The sequence below is a fragment of the Microcebus murinus genome, chromosome 4 (assembly GCF_040939455.1).
Source record: "Microcebus murinus isolate Inina chromosome 4, M.murinus_Inina_mat1.0, whole genome shotgun sequence".
NCBI classification, from domain to species: domain Eukaryota; kingdom Metazoa; phylum Chordata; class Mammalia; order Primates; family Cheirogaleidae; genus Microcebus; species Microcebus murinus.
This window is the reverse complement of record NC_134107.1, coordinates 948577-963653: the sequence shown is the minus strand read 5'-3', so window position 1 is coordinate 963653 and position 15077 is coordinate 948577. Positions and strand designations below refer to the sequence as shown.

The following is a 15077-nucleotide window of genomic DNA, read 5'->3' as shown; positions in this document are numbered from 1 at the left end:
TATAATAAACTTCTGTAACATACATATATACATAACATATTTATAAAAATATCAATGTACATATTATATATCTTCACATGTGTTATATATACATTGGCCTATTATATGTATGTACCATAGATAATAAATGTTCTTAACATGTCTCCATGTGTTTCCACATGTCATGTTTTCCTGTAAGATCAAGTCCCAGAATTGATGATGCTAGATTAAATGAATGACATTTTAAAATTTTGATGCCCACTGCTAAATTGCCTGTTCAAAAGGATTTACCACTTATATTGACCAACAGTGTATGAGGATACCTTTTTCCTCACATTTACCAACACTATCATTTTGTTTATACAATATCAGGATGAATGGGAAAAATGGTATCTCATTGCTTATTTATTTGCATTTTTCTAATTACCAGGAAAGGCTAAATATCCCTAGTAAAAGTATAAAATTTGTTAATCATAAATATTAGCCCAAATTAGAATTCATTTTATAGTACAATAATAATTATCTACTGCTAAATATTGCTACAGGCTCACCTATAGCAATCCCACTCTGCACTGTCCTTCCTAGCAAACTGCAGATGATCAGGTTTTCCAGCCTTTCTCTGTTGGACTAATTCGTCACAATTACTATCCCCAGATGCACTATCACAGAGGTGCTTATATACTTCTGTCTCATCAGTTTTATGCTTCTTCCTTTCTTTTCCAACCTAGAAGAAAAGATATAAAGAATAATTTTTACTACTTTATTCAATAAAAAGCACTTTTTTGTTTTTATTGGTTATATGCAATATTAATAACAGTTTATCATGATTATTGTCAGTGAAACTATTTTGTTCTTATGTTAATTTTATCATTATATATAAGTATTATCATATAATTAAGAGATGCAATTGTTATAATTTTTCATTGAAATTTTTAGAAAGTCTGCTCGATATCTCTTGGAGTAAATGAAACCAAATTTCCCCAAATACCAAAAAGGGACCTTTATTAATTTTTTGCTTATTTGGCCATCTACTCTTTGCTATCTAATATGAATTTTCACCCCATTTGACTGGCAGAAATTGAAAAATAAAAAGACAAAGACACAAAATGTGTCATCTTCTATCTTTAACACCTGGATTTTAAACAGCCAGATTTAAAGGATGTGACACTGTGGGGCTTCAGGAATGGAAGAGAAGCTTCCCCCTTTCTGCACCAAGCCATACTTTCCCCATTACATTTTATCATTCTTTTTTCAAACGGATCCTGGAATATTACAAAAGTGAAGGCGCTCACTGAAAGCAAAGTTTGCCACAATACAAAAAAGCAGAATAAAACTGTCGAGTTGCTAGTGTAAAATTCTGGAAAATGAGATGCTTTCCAAATTCACTTTCAGCAGCCATCAAATTTTATAGCCAGAGGATTTATAGGTAATTATCTGCTTCAGCCCCACTATCTACTGGTAATGGAAGTAAAGCCAACAAAGAGTCATCAGTCCAAAGCTCCTAGAGTGCCATTTTCTAGCATTTTATGGCATCAGAGAGATGGCACAATTCCATAATGCTGAATCAGATAAACCATCTGATAAATTCAACAAATTAATCATGCAAGTTAAAAGTGTGACTTTGGCAAAGTAATGTAGTGCCTCAGCAGGGGATGGGAGGTCTCGCCTACTTTACTTTTAAAAAAGAGAATCTCTAGATTTTGTCTGTTTTCAAAACTCAATGTACTGAATTCACCTTTCCACTTTGGAGTCAAATACTAAACTTTAGGCTGAGAAGAAGATCATACAGGCCAAAATGTACCATTTATTAAACAACATAATGTCATCACTTGATTCAATAGAAATATTTGAGAGTGGTGATTTTTTTTAAATACATAGAAATATATATATTTGCTGTCAAAAATATTTAAAGTGGAAGTGATGGATTTATAAGTTCCAACGGTTTGATTTAAATAGATAAACTTGCACATATGAAAGTACAATAAACAGACTCCTTTGGCTGGGAATATTTATTGCAACTCTCAAGCCTGGACACATTTTTTTTAAGTGATCTCAGTCATTGTTTCCTTCCCATTGTGTTCCCATTTTATTGTTTACATAAATGCAGTTCACATTTAAGTCAATAGGGAAAAATGCTAGAGCTTATTATATTTTTTAGCAATTTTCTTTATGCCCATCCTGGTTTATAAAGTCACATGTTATATGGCTCAATTACTTTCCCAGTTCACAGACCACATTGATGACTAATAGAGAGACAAAGGATGGTTAAGGAACAAAGATTATGAGAAAGTTTTCCTGAACTCCAATCATTTAGATAGCAGAAATTATGTATTTCTACACACAGTTACATATTCCAATAATGCCATTTTACACATGGCCTTTCCATAAGCAGCAAATAAGACTGGATCACACAACTGACAGAAAAAGAATAGCAGCAAGTGGGACTGTACGTTTTTTCGAAGTTGAACTTTTTCTTGCTCCAAAGCCAGGAATTCTACTTGTAACATGACTACCTCATTTATAAACCTTTGCATATATTGCTGTAATTCTTTATAATAAGCTTTTGGCGTTCTGTCATTTGGTGGGCAAGAACTCACATTTTCTAATTAAGTTTTCATGCTTTTATATTTATTAGCATCGTGGGTCTCACATAATGGTCTCTGGAACAAGTCCTGCATTGGTTTTCTTTTAAGTGTCTGTAATAGCAAAAATAGTGTGCCTTTTTGTTTGAATTATATGTTTCATTTCTTTGTGATAGGTAAGCTACAAATTAAAAAGACTTTTTAGATTACTAGACTGAAGCATATTTCTGATGTCTTATTTTCAATCAGTGGGTTTGGGGTTGATATTTTTGTAATTTGCATATCAAACTCTTGGTGTTCTTTCAACTGTAACATCTTCTGAGATCCTTGCGTTTATAATTTCTGTATCATTATAAAAAGTCTCCTCTTCTTTGTTAGAAACATGTTCATTGCCTGTTATCATTTTCACAGTATAGTTTATTTTCATTTAAATAAAGTTTGGAAGATGACAGAAGCACATTCCAAGGACCCAGCGTATGCGTGATAGGAAAGGCATTTCTGAGACTGAGATCTTGTTCAGGAAATGCCACAAATACTACCAAGATAGATACTTGAGGTGCTTATTTTTCCTCCCACAATCAAGTATATTATTTGTCAAATAAGAGAGTATTTCCTTTAAGGTTGTTACTCCTCTAGAGTTAGTCAGCCTGCAGAAACTCCTCCTCAGGGCAACAGTAATTTTACATTTTTCACGAATTTCACCAAACCTCTGTTTTAACTCATTTGTGATGAGCTTTTAGTTTATTTTTCCAGTCTACCTTGCCTTGTTTGATTCATATTTGCTCATATATTATACACATGGACAACCTGAATATACAGATACATTCACTCTATAATAATCTGTATTTTTAGTTCTTGAGATATTTTTTCCAAAGAAAAAGTAAATGATTAATTTGCTAATTTTGTTCCTCAGGTGTCTTTTTTCACAGAGTGCATGTATTAAAATAACTTCAAGTAATCAAGTATGAGCAAAGAAATATTAGAAAATAATTAAAATTTTATTGAATTAACTGTTACTCTTCTTAATCTATGTTTGGCTACCTGCAAATTACTAGATTATAACTAAGAAGTGAAAAATGATTTGGCCTAATCAAAAACAGAAAAAACAACAACCATGAACCAGAAAACTAAATGTTGTCACTTTTTCTTTGGAATGCCCTTAATATATTGTGTTTTAAATCTACCAAAAATAAATTAGGAGATGATTTACAGTACTACAAAAGCTTCCTAACATAAAGTGAAAAATAATTTTCCTCAGCCTACAATGGGAGAAAAACATGAATTAGCACACTTAACATTGGCACTCTTTGTTTAGAATTAACTTATTTTGTTTTAAATCTACCAAAAATTCATTAGCAGGTGATTTGTAGTATTGCAAAGCCCACCTCACTTAAAAGGATTTTTTTCTTAGCATACCTTAGTGAACTCCCCTAGTGCATTTCAGTACTGTTTCTAAAGGTTAATAACTGGAGACTAGGTAAACTTTATATTATTAGGAGATAAAATCAATGTCATTCAGAAAGCAAAGCCAATTTTTAAGTTTTAATTCAAATTATACACCATCATATGACAGTGTTATGAACATGTACAGACTATCTGTTTAAGTCTAAGTCTGATATATTCTAATGTTCACTACTAATGACAGCAGACAAAATAATTTTGGTACTATTTACTAATTTCCTACATGTAAATTAGTTACAAATTTACTGTTGTACTCTAGCACCAAAGGCCCCAGTCTGTAAAGTAGCATTCTCTTCATAGGCATGGTCTTAATGATCCCCATTCGCTCCCTGAATATAGACACTGATATGAATTAGAGACCACAAGGCAAAAAAAAAAATTCACCTAGGCATTGGTGATGGGCAAAGTAAAACTGTAACTTTGGAAACACTGGGAATGATTAAACTTTTAACTTGAGTCCAAGTCAGTACCCATCACTGTGAAATTGCTCATAATTTCTACTGTTTAGTAATATGATATAATATTTGATGTTACCTTCCTTATCATATCATTAGAGGCAAACTTAACATTATTAAGAGACAATAATGTATAAAAATTAAAGGGAAAAAAATTCCAGAAATCTTCTGCTTCTATTCCAATGGCAAATTTAGGTATAAGTTACTATTCATTTTAAGAACATTGTAAGTTTTATAACTAGTTAAAAGATTTTTAAAATAAGTATCAAATTATGACAAATTGATTCTAAAATGCTAGTCCAAAAAGTAATTTCCTTTTGACTATCCTACATTAGTAATGCAAAGAAAACAATCTTAAACTAGAAATTGAAATCTAAATTTTTTATACCTGTGGCTGGTTATTTTCACTTCCTTCAAGTTTTTCTTCCTCTTGTTCTGATGTTGCTACAACATCTTGTTGTGCTGTCAAATCCATATATTTAGTTAAAATGAGCTACTGAGAATGGTTCCATAGAAGCTACAGTCTTTATAAGAGTAGACAGAAAATTAAATTTCTTTTCATATTATAAATTGAGAGTGTAAATGAAGCTTAATCTTTAGAAGAATATTTACTTCTTTAAAAATACTCCTAATTATCCAAAACTTAAAAAAACCTCTCAGGGAGGCACAAGATGTCCACCAAGTACCTGGCAAACAAACATCTCAAAGATTCCCTAACAAATTCATCCACCCAACAGAAATGAACAAAACCATTAGAAAAATACCTAAAATATAAAAATACGAAGTCACATAAATTAACACTGCATACTGTTCTCTACTTCATAATAGGACCTTTTTTAACACCATGCTATGTATGTTGTTTTTACTAATAATTCACACACTTACTGTTACTTTTTATATCTTCATCGGTATACACCCTATTCTTTGTATCTGAAATGCTTGCCTCTATTCTTCAGACAAATTTCTTTCCATCTTTTAAGAATGAGACTGCTACATGAAATCTTCCTTGATTCTGGCTCTTCCCCCAGATATACAGGCATCTCCTTCTTTGGGCACTTCATTGATTTCTCTACTGTATCTTTCCCACCTGAACTGTAAGTCCTTTCTTTCCATGTTTATCCCCTTTGCTCCTGGACTGTAGAGGACAATCTTTCAAAACATCTTTGTACAAACAGACTTTTATTGAATAAATAAATGTATAAATCTGGGTTTTGTATTTAAAAATTTTCAATTTTAATGTGCAATATAGAAAAAATCAATACATATAACCCACTTAATACAACTGCTCTGAGGAAACGCCAATCATTTTTACTGACTTTTGTTCCTTTATCAGCATTCAGAGAAGCTCAGTTAAACGTGGTACATTCATGTGATAAAATATCATAAGGAACTTAAACCAGGAGTACTTGTGTCAATATACATAAATCTCAAAAATATAATGTTGAGATTTTGAAAAGTGGCAGAATAATATACATGCTGTACACAATTTATATAAAATTTTAGGACATGAAAACTAATTCATTATAATATTTATGGCATACACAAATATAGTAAAATATTTTAAAAGTGCATGGGAATGATACACAGCTAACTCCAGGTATTGGTTATGTCTACACAATATTTTTTAATACTATAATACAAAAGGCATAGCATTTTGGCAGGCCGAGGCAGAAGGATCACTTGAGGTCAGGAGTTCGAGACCAGCCTGAGTGAGACCCCATCTCTACAAAAATACAGAAAAATTTGGCTGGGCATGGTGGCCTCTTCCTGTAGTCCTAGCTACTCAGGAGGCTGAGGCAGGAGGATCGCTTGAGCCCAGGAGTTTGAGGTTGCAGTGAGGTATGCGGATGCCACTGCATTCTAGCTGAGTTGACAAAGTAAGACTCTTTCAAAAAAAGAAAATACTACAAAAGGACCCTAATCCCCAAAATTTTCAGGATCACTCTTGTAAAAGACCATGTTTACCAAATTGTCATTAAGGAATGATTAATTACTTCCCTACTTTTCAATAAACAAAGATATCACCCATATAGTCTGCTAATCAGAACATCTGATGGCATTAATAACATCAGTGTAACAATGAGATGAAATAATTAAATTTAAAACAATGTAACAACAATAAGGTAAAATAATTAAAGTTAAAACATGACTGATGCTATTTCAAAGAATCTTGAATTTCTATCTTAATTCCATTCTTGACCAAATAATCATTTAGCAGTAGGTGGTTTAATGTCCATGACTTTGCGCAGCTTCGAGTGTTTCTCTTCTGACTGATTCCTACTTTTATCCCACTGAGCTCTGAGAGACACATGGTATAATTTAAATTCTTAAAAATTTCTTGGGGACTCCTTTGTGGCCTAAGACACGATCAATCTTGGAGAATGTTCCATGTAATGCTGAAAAGAATGTATATTCAGTAGTTTTTGGTAAAATTTTCTGTAAATTTCTGTTAGGTCCTTTTGATTTAGAGTCAGGTTCAAATCCAGTGTTTCTTTATTTTCTGCTTTGATGACTTGTGCACATTGACAGTGGGGTGTTGAAGACCCCAGCAATTAAGACGCTGCTATTTATTTCTTTGCTAGCTCTAGTAAAATTTGCTTTATGTATCCGCTCTGTTAGGTGTTTGTATATTTAGGATTGTTATGTCTTCTTGTTCAATTGCTCCCTTTACTATTATATAATGACTCTCTTTTTCTTTACCTTTGTTGATTTAAACTCAATTTTATCTGATATGAGAATGAGTATGCCTGCTCTCTTTTGGTTTTCATTTGCATGCAATATTTTTCTATCCTTTCACCTTGACTCTGTGTTTCCTGGAGACAGCAGATATGAGATGCCTTTTCTCATCCATCAGCCTATGTCTTTTGAGTGGTGCATTTAAGCCATTAAAGGTAAGAGATAGACTAGATCTGTGTGATGCTGTTCTGTTCATCATGCTGGGTAGTAGCTTATTGCTTTGTTTTCCATCTTTTGCTGTTGTTTTATAAGAGCACATGGAGGAAATAGAAAAATTCCTGCAAATACATAACCTCCTGAGACTCAAGCAGGAAGAAATAGAATTCCTGAGCAAACCAGTAAAGGACAAAATATCCAAGCAGTAATAAAAAATCTTTTAACAACAAAAAAGCCCCAGACCAGATGGATTTAAAGCCAAATTCTACCACACCCACAAAGAAGAGCTGGTACCCATACTAGAAAAATTATTCCATAACACACACAAGGAGGGAATTCTCCCCAATGCATTCATTCTATAAAGCCAGTACCACATTGATACCAAAGCCAGGAAAAGGCATACAAAAAAGGAATACTACAGACCAATACCCTTATGAATATAGATGCAAATATCCTCAGTAAAATGCTACCAAACTGAATTCAGGAGCACATCAAAAAAATAATTCAACATGACTAAGTGGGCTCCCTCCCAGGAATGCAAGGATGGTTCAACAAATGCAAATCAATAAATGTGACTCATCACATAAAGAGAAGGAAAAACAGAGACCGTATGATCATCTCAATAGATGCAGAAAAAGCATTTGACAAAATTCAGCACCCTTTCATGATAAAAACCCTCACAAACTCGGCATAGAAGGAACGTGTCTCAAAATTAGAAAAGTCATATATGACAAACCAACAGACAACATCATGCTGAATGGGGGAAAAGTTGGAAGCATTCCTCCTAAGAAGGGGAATAAGACAAGGGTACCCACTGTCACCACTTTTATTCAAAATAGTGCTGGAAGTCCCAGCCAAAGCAATCAGGAAAAGCAAAGAAACAAAGGGTTTCCAAATTGGGAAAGAGGAGATCAAACTATTGTAATTCACTGACAACATAATCTTCTACCTAGAAAACCCCACAGACTCCACCAAGAGACTCCTGAAATTGATAACTAAGTTCACCAAAGTCCCAAGGTGTAAATTCAAGATACATAAATCAGTAGTATTTCTATACACCAATAAATAACAGACAAGCTGAGAGTCACATATCAAAGATTCAATAACATTCCTAATAGCTACAAAGAACACAAAATACCTAGAAATATATTCATATTTATAATCAAGGAGGTGAAAAATCTCTACAAGGAGAATTGTGAAACCCTGAGGAAAGAAATTACAGAGGACACAAACAAATGAAAAAATATATCATGCTCATGGATTGGCAGAATCAACACTGTTAAAATGTCCATACTATCCAAAGTGATTTACGATTCAATCCAATCTCCATGAAAATACCACTGTCATATTTCACAGATCTAGTAAAAATAATTCCACACATTGTTTAGAACCAGAAATCAGCCCGAATAGTCAAAGCAATCTTAAGAAAAAATAACAAATTTAAAGGCATCACATCACCAGACTTCAAGTGTACTATAGGCTACAGTAACCAAAGCAGTATTATATTGGTACAAAAACAGAGACATAGACCAGTGTAACAAAATAGAGAAATAAAACCCCCTACCTACAAAAAAAACTGATCTTCAACAAAGCAGACAACAATGTAAACTTTGGGGGAAAAGCCCTTTTTCAAAAAATACCATTGGAAAACTGGATAGCCATGTGCAGAAGAATGAATCAGGATCCCTATCTCTCTCACCACTCACAAAAATTAATCCCATTGTGTATAAAAAACTTAAACCTGAGACATTAACCATAAGAATTATAGAAGAAAATATAGGAAAAACTCTTCTAGATATCAGTCTACCCACAGAATTTATGAAAAAGACCATAATGGCAATCATGGCAACAACAAAAATAAATAAATGGGATTTGATTACATTAAAAAGCTTCTATATAGCTAAGAAAATAACCAACAGAACAAATAGACAACCTACAAAATGGGAGAAAATATTCACAAGCTATACATCTGAAAAGGGTTAATAATAGCCAGAATGTACAAAGAACTCAAGAAAATCAGCAAGAAAAGAACACACAACCCCATTAAAAAGCGGGCAAAAGATGTCAATAGAAGCTTCTCAAAAGAAGATAGACAAATGGCCAATAAACTTGAAAAAATGCCCAACATCACTATGCATCAGGAAAATGCAAATTAAAACTATGGTAAGATATCACCTTACCCCTGTTATTAAATGGAATGGCTTTAATCAAAAAGTCCAAAAACAATAGATGATGGAATGGATGCAGAGAGAAAGTAACACTCATACACTGTTGGTGGAACTGCAAATTAGTACAAACCTTATGGAAAACAGTGTGGAGATTCTTAAAGAAATAAAAGCAGGCCTACCATTCGATCAAACAATCCCACTATACTGTTTATCTACCAAAAGGAAAGAGGTCTCTATCAAAAAGACACAGGCACTCAAATGTTATTGCAGCACAACTCACAGTTGTAAAGATGTAGAACCAACCCAAGTGCACAATTCATGAGTTGATTAATAAAATGCGGTATATGTATGCCATAGATTACTACTCAGCCATGAAATAGGATGAATTAATGCCTTTGAAGCAATTTCGATGGAACTTGAGGCCATTCTCCTAAATGAGGTAACTCAAGATTGCCAAAACAAAAAACAAAAAACACACAAACACAAACAAATAACAAACATCACCTGTACTAATTTGCACACATGTGCACAGATAGAAGTAAAACTCAGTGGAACTCAAGTGGCGGCATGAGGAGGGGAGGGGCAAAAACCTACCTAATGGGTACAATGAACACTATCTGGGTAATGGGCACACCTATAGCCATGGCACAAGCATTACAAAAGTGACTGATATAAACAAAAATATTTGTACCCCCTTAATAAATTAACATATTACTATAACTATAAAGCATTTCTCCAGGTAAAGATCAGAATTCCCATGAGCATTGGAAACACTGTAAAAATTGTGGAGTCTCGTGATTCACCTGTGCATTCCATAATGAGTACAGGGATTCCAAATGGGAACTTAAGGGAGGCAGAAGGACCTCTTGATCCCAGGAGTTCAAAGGTGAACTATGTGAGCTACGATCAGGCCAGTGCACTGGACCCAGCATGACACAGCAAGGCTGTGTTTCTAAAACAACAACAAAATTACTTGATCTGGATGTCTGCACATTCTTCCTTCCTACTGCTTTCTTCAAACTAGAAACTTGCCTTGTAATGATATGCCCAACAGTCTTTGAAACAAAATGTATCATAAGTAATGTACATTTCATACAACTTTTGGTAAATAATTCCAGATTAAAAAAATAAATGTTTTTCCTTTCAACAGATGATGTTTCTCAGGAGGCCCTAACAAACAAAAGGCACATACAATCAATGTAAACATGACAAGGCCAATCGTACAGTCATGGAGAGTTAGATTGAGCTGAATCCTATGGTTAGGCTTTGAAAATAACTACTTTATGTTTTCTGTGTTGTTTTTTTCATGCAGACAGCAACATGACAGAATGAACTAAAGAAAAATAGGAATATAGGCTTAATGCAATATACAATTAATATTTTATTATTTTTTTATTTCAGCATATTATGAGGGTACAAATGTTAAGGTTATGTATATTGCCCATGCTCCCCCTCTCCCCTCCCACCTGCCTGACACCTGATAAATATTATTCCTATATGTCCACTTAATGTTGATCCGTTAATACCAATTGCTGGTGAGTACATGTGGTGCTTGTTTTTCCATTCTTTAGATATATCACTTAGTAGAATGGGTTCCAGCTCTATCCAGGAAAATACAAGAGGTACTATATCATCGTTTCTTAAAGCTGAATAGTATTCCATGGTATACATATACACCACATTTTATTAATCCACTCATGTATTGATGGGCACCTGGGTTGTTTCCACACCTCTGCGATTGTGAATTGTGCTGCTATCAACATTCAAGTGGAGGTGTCCCATTTGTAGAGTGTCATTTGATCTTCTGGGTAGATGCCAAGTAATGGAATTGCTGAATCAAATGGTAGATCTACTTGTATCGCTTTAAGGTATCTCCATATTGCTTTCCACAGAGGCTGAACCAGTTTGCAGTCCCACCAACAGTGTAGAAGTGTTCCTATCTTTCCATATCCATGCCAACATTTACTGTTTGGAGACTTTTTGATAAAGGCCATTCTTACTGGAGATAAGTGATATCTCACTGAAGTTTTGATTTGCATTTCCCTGATGATTAGAGATGCTGAGCATTTTTTGTTCAGCCTTTGTTGAACAAAATATGTTTGTTGGCCTTTATTCTGTCTTCTGTTGAAAAATTTCTGTTCATGTCCTTTGCCCACTTTTTGATAGGGTTGTTTGATTTTTTTCTTGCTGATTTTCCTGAGTTCTAAATAAATTCTAGTTATCAGCCCTTAATCGGATGTGTAGCTTGAGAAAATTTTCTCCCTTTCTGTGGGTTGTCTGTTTGCTCTCTTGACAGTTTCTTTGGCTGTGCAGAAGCATTTTAATTTGATCAGGTCCCATTTATTTATATATATTTTTTTGCTGCTCTGATTGCCTTTGGGGTCTTCTTCATAAATTCTTTGCCTAGGCCAATGTCTAGAAGAGTATTTCCAACATTTTCCTCTAGGATTCTAATAGTTTCACACCTAAAGTTCAAGTCTGTTACCCAGCGTGAGTTGATTTTTGTGAGAGGTGAAAGGTGTGGGTCCTGTTTCAGTCTTCTGCATGTGGCTATCCAGTTTTCCCAGCACGATTTATTGAATAAGGATTCTTTTCCCCAGTGTATGTTTTTGTCTGCTTTGTCGAAGATTAGTTGGCTATATGAGGATGGTTTTATATCTGGGTTATCTGTTCTGTTCCACTGGTCAATGTCCCTGTTCTTGTGCGAGTTTAATGCTGTTTTAATTATTATTGCCTTGTAATATAGTTTGAAATCTGGTAAATTTGATATCTCCTATTTTGTTTTTATTGCCTAGGATTGATTTTGCTATACGGAGTCTTCTCTGGTTCCATATGAAGCATAAAATTATTTTTTCTGTATCTGTGAAAAATGATGATGGTATTTTAATAGGGATTGCATTGACTCTGTAGGTCGCTTTGGGTAGTATAGACATTTTAACAACATTGATTCTGCTGACCCGTGAGCATGGTATATTCTTCCACCTGTTTACATCCTCTGCCATTTCTTTCATCAGTGTTTCATAGTTCTCCCTGTAGAAGTCTTTTACCTCCTTAGTTAAATATATTCCTAGGTACTTTATTTTCTTTGTTGCTATTTTGAAGGGAATTGAGTCTTTGATTTGGTTCTCACTTGGACTGTTGTTGGCGTATATGAATGCCTCTGATTTCTGTGTATTGATTTTGTATCCTGAGACTTTACCAAATTCACTTATCAGATCAAGGAGTCTCTTGGTTGAATCCTTGGGGTTTTCTAGGTATAATATCATGTCATCAGCAAAGAGTGAGAGTTTGATCTCTTCTGCTCCCATTTGGACACCCTTAATTCCACTCTCTTGTCTGATTGCTGTAGCAAGGACTTCCAGCACTATGTTGAACAGAAGTGGAGAGAGTGGGCAACGTTCCAGTTCTAAGTGGGAATGCTTTTAATTTTTCCCCATTCAGTATGATATTGGCTGTGGATTTGTCATATATGGCTTGTATCATTTTTAGGTAAGCCCCATCTATGCCTATTTTGTTGAACGTTCTTATCATAAAAGGGTGCCGAATTTTGTCAAATGCTTTTTCTGCGTCTATTGAGAGGATCATATGGTCTTTATTTTTGCTTCTGTTTATATGGTGAATTACATTTATAGATTTGCATATGTTGAACCATCCCTGCATCCCTGGGATGAAGCCCACTTGGTTGTGATTAGACTAAAGATAAAGGGGTGGAGAACAATATTTAAAGCAAACGGAAGCCAAAAGAAAGCTGGCGTGGCGGTGCTGATTACAGATAACTTAGCTTTTAAATCAACAAAAGTAATAAAAGACAAAGAAGATCACTATATAATGGTTAAGGGTACAGTTCACCAAGAAGACATAACAATTCTAAATATATATGCACCCAATCTTGGTGCACCCAGATTCATACAGCAAACTCTACTTGATCTAAACAAATGGATAAACGACAACACCATAATAGTTGGAGACTTTAACACCCCACTGACAGCAAAGGACAGATCCTCCAAACAGAAAATCAACAAAGAAATAATGGACTTAAACAGAACTCTAGAACAAATGGGCCTGACTGACATTTACAGGACATTCTACCTCAAAACCACTGAATATACGTTCTTCTCATCAGCTCATGGATCATTCTCTAAGATTGACCATATCCTGGGACACAAAGCATGTCTCAAACAATTTTAAAAAATAGAAATTATACCATGTATCTTTTAAGACCACAATGGATTAAATGTAGAAATCAATCCTAACAGGAGTTCTCATTTCTACACAAAGTCATGGAAACTAAACAACCTTCTGTTGAATGATCACTTCATGAACGAGGAAATAAAGATGGAAATCAAAAGATTCTTTGAACTAAATGACAAAGGTGACACAAGTTACCAAAACCAGTAGGACACAGCTAAAGTAGTCCTGAGAGGAAAGTTTATTTCCATAAATGCCTATATCCAAAAGTTGAAAAGATCACAAATAGACAACCTAATGAATCGTCTCAAAGAGCTGGAAAAAGAAGAACAGACCAACCCCAAACCCAGCAGAAAAAATGAAATCATTAAGATCAAAGCAGAACTAAATGAAATTGACAACAAGGAAACTATACAGAAGATTAATAAAACAAAAAGTTGGCTCTTTGAAAAAATAAACAAAATTAACATGCCATTGGCTAGACTAAAAAAAGCAGAAAAGAAAAATCTCTAATAAGCTCCATCAGGAACCATAAAGGAGAAATTACAACTGATGCCACGGAGACACAAGATATAATTTATGAATACTACAAAAACCTCTATGCACACAAACTGGAAAATGTGTAGGAAATGGACAATTTCTTAGAAACACACAGCCTCCCTAGGCTCAACCAGAAAGAAATAGAATTCCTGAACAGACCAATATCAAGTACTGAAATTAAAACAGCAATAAAAAACCTTCCTAAAAAGAAAAGTCCAGGACCACATGGTTTCACACCCGAATTTTGCCACACCTACAAAGAAGAATTGGTGCCTATCCTGCAAAAATTATTCCACAACATCAAGAAGGATAGAAGCCTCCGCAACACATTTTATGAAGCGAACATAACCCTGATACCAAAACTGGGAAAGGATGCAAAAAAAAAAAAGAAACAAACAAAACTACAGACCAATATCCCTTATGAATATAGATGCAAAAATTCTCAACAAAATCTTAGCCAATCGAATCCAGGTGCTTGTCAAGAAAATAATCCATTACAATTAATATTTTAAAAGTGAGATTATGTTTCAATGAAAATAACTCAAATAGCAAAGTACACACATACCAATGTGAACAGTGATCTTTGATCAGAGGAGCAAATCATGACCCTGAAGGAATAAATAATCAGGTTGATAGCTGAAGTCAACATATATCTTTAATGAAACACACCAGAAGGGAATGGGATCCCATCTTCAATTAACTTAAATAGAACAACCGCAAGCCTTGAATGTTGTAACGTGCAAAACAAAGTTTCACAACTGATGGAGAAATTAAGTGTTTTCCAGACAAGCAAACACTGAGGGAATTTGCCA

At 34.3% G+C, this 15077-nt stretch overlaps 1 protein-coding gene across 1 annotated transcript in view; it reads right to left on the bottom strand.

The window, feature by feature from the left end:
- Positions 1 to 526: 526 nt before the first annotated feature.
- Positions 527 to 15077, bottom strand: part of LOC105867964 (uncharacterized) — a 29290-nt gene continuing 14739 nt past the window's right edge. The window contains exons 8-9 of the mRNA XM_076001227.1: positions 4866 to 4939; positions 527 to 703 (exon numbers count right to left, since the gene is read on the bottom strand). Coding sequence (XP_075857342.1) covers positions 527 to 703; positions 4866 to 4939 — 251 coding nt within the window. The remainder of the gene's footprint in view (positions 704 to 4865; positions 4940 to 15077) is intronic.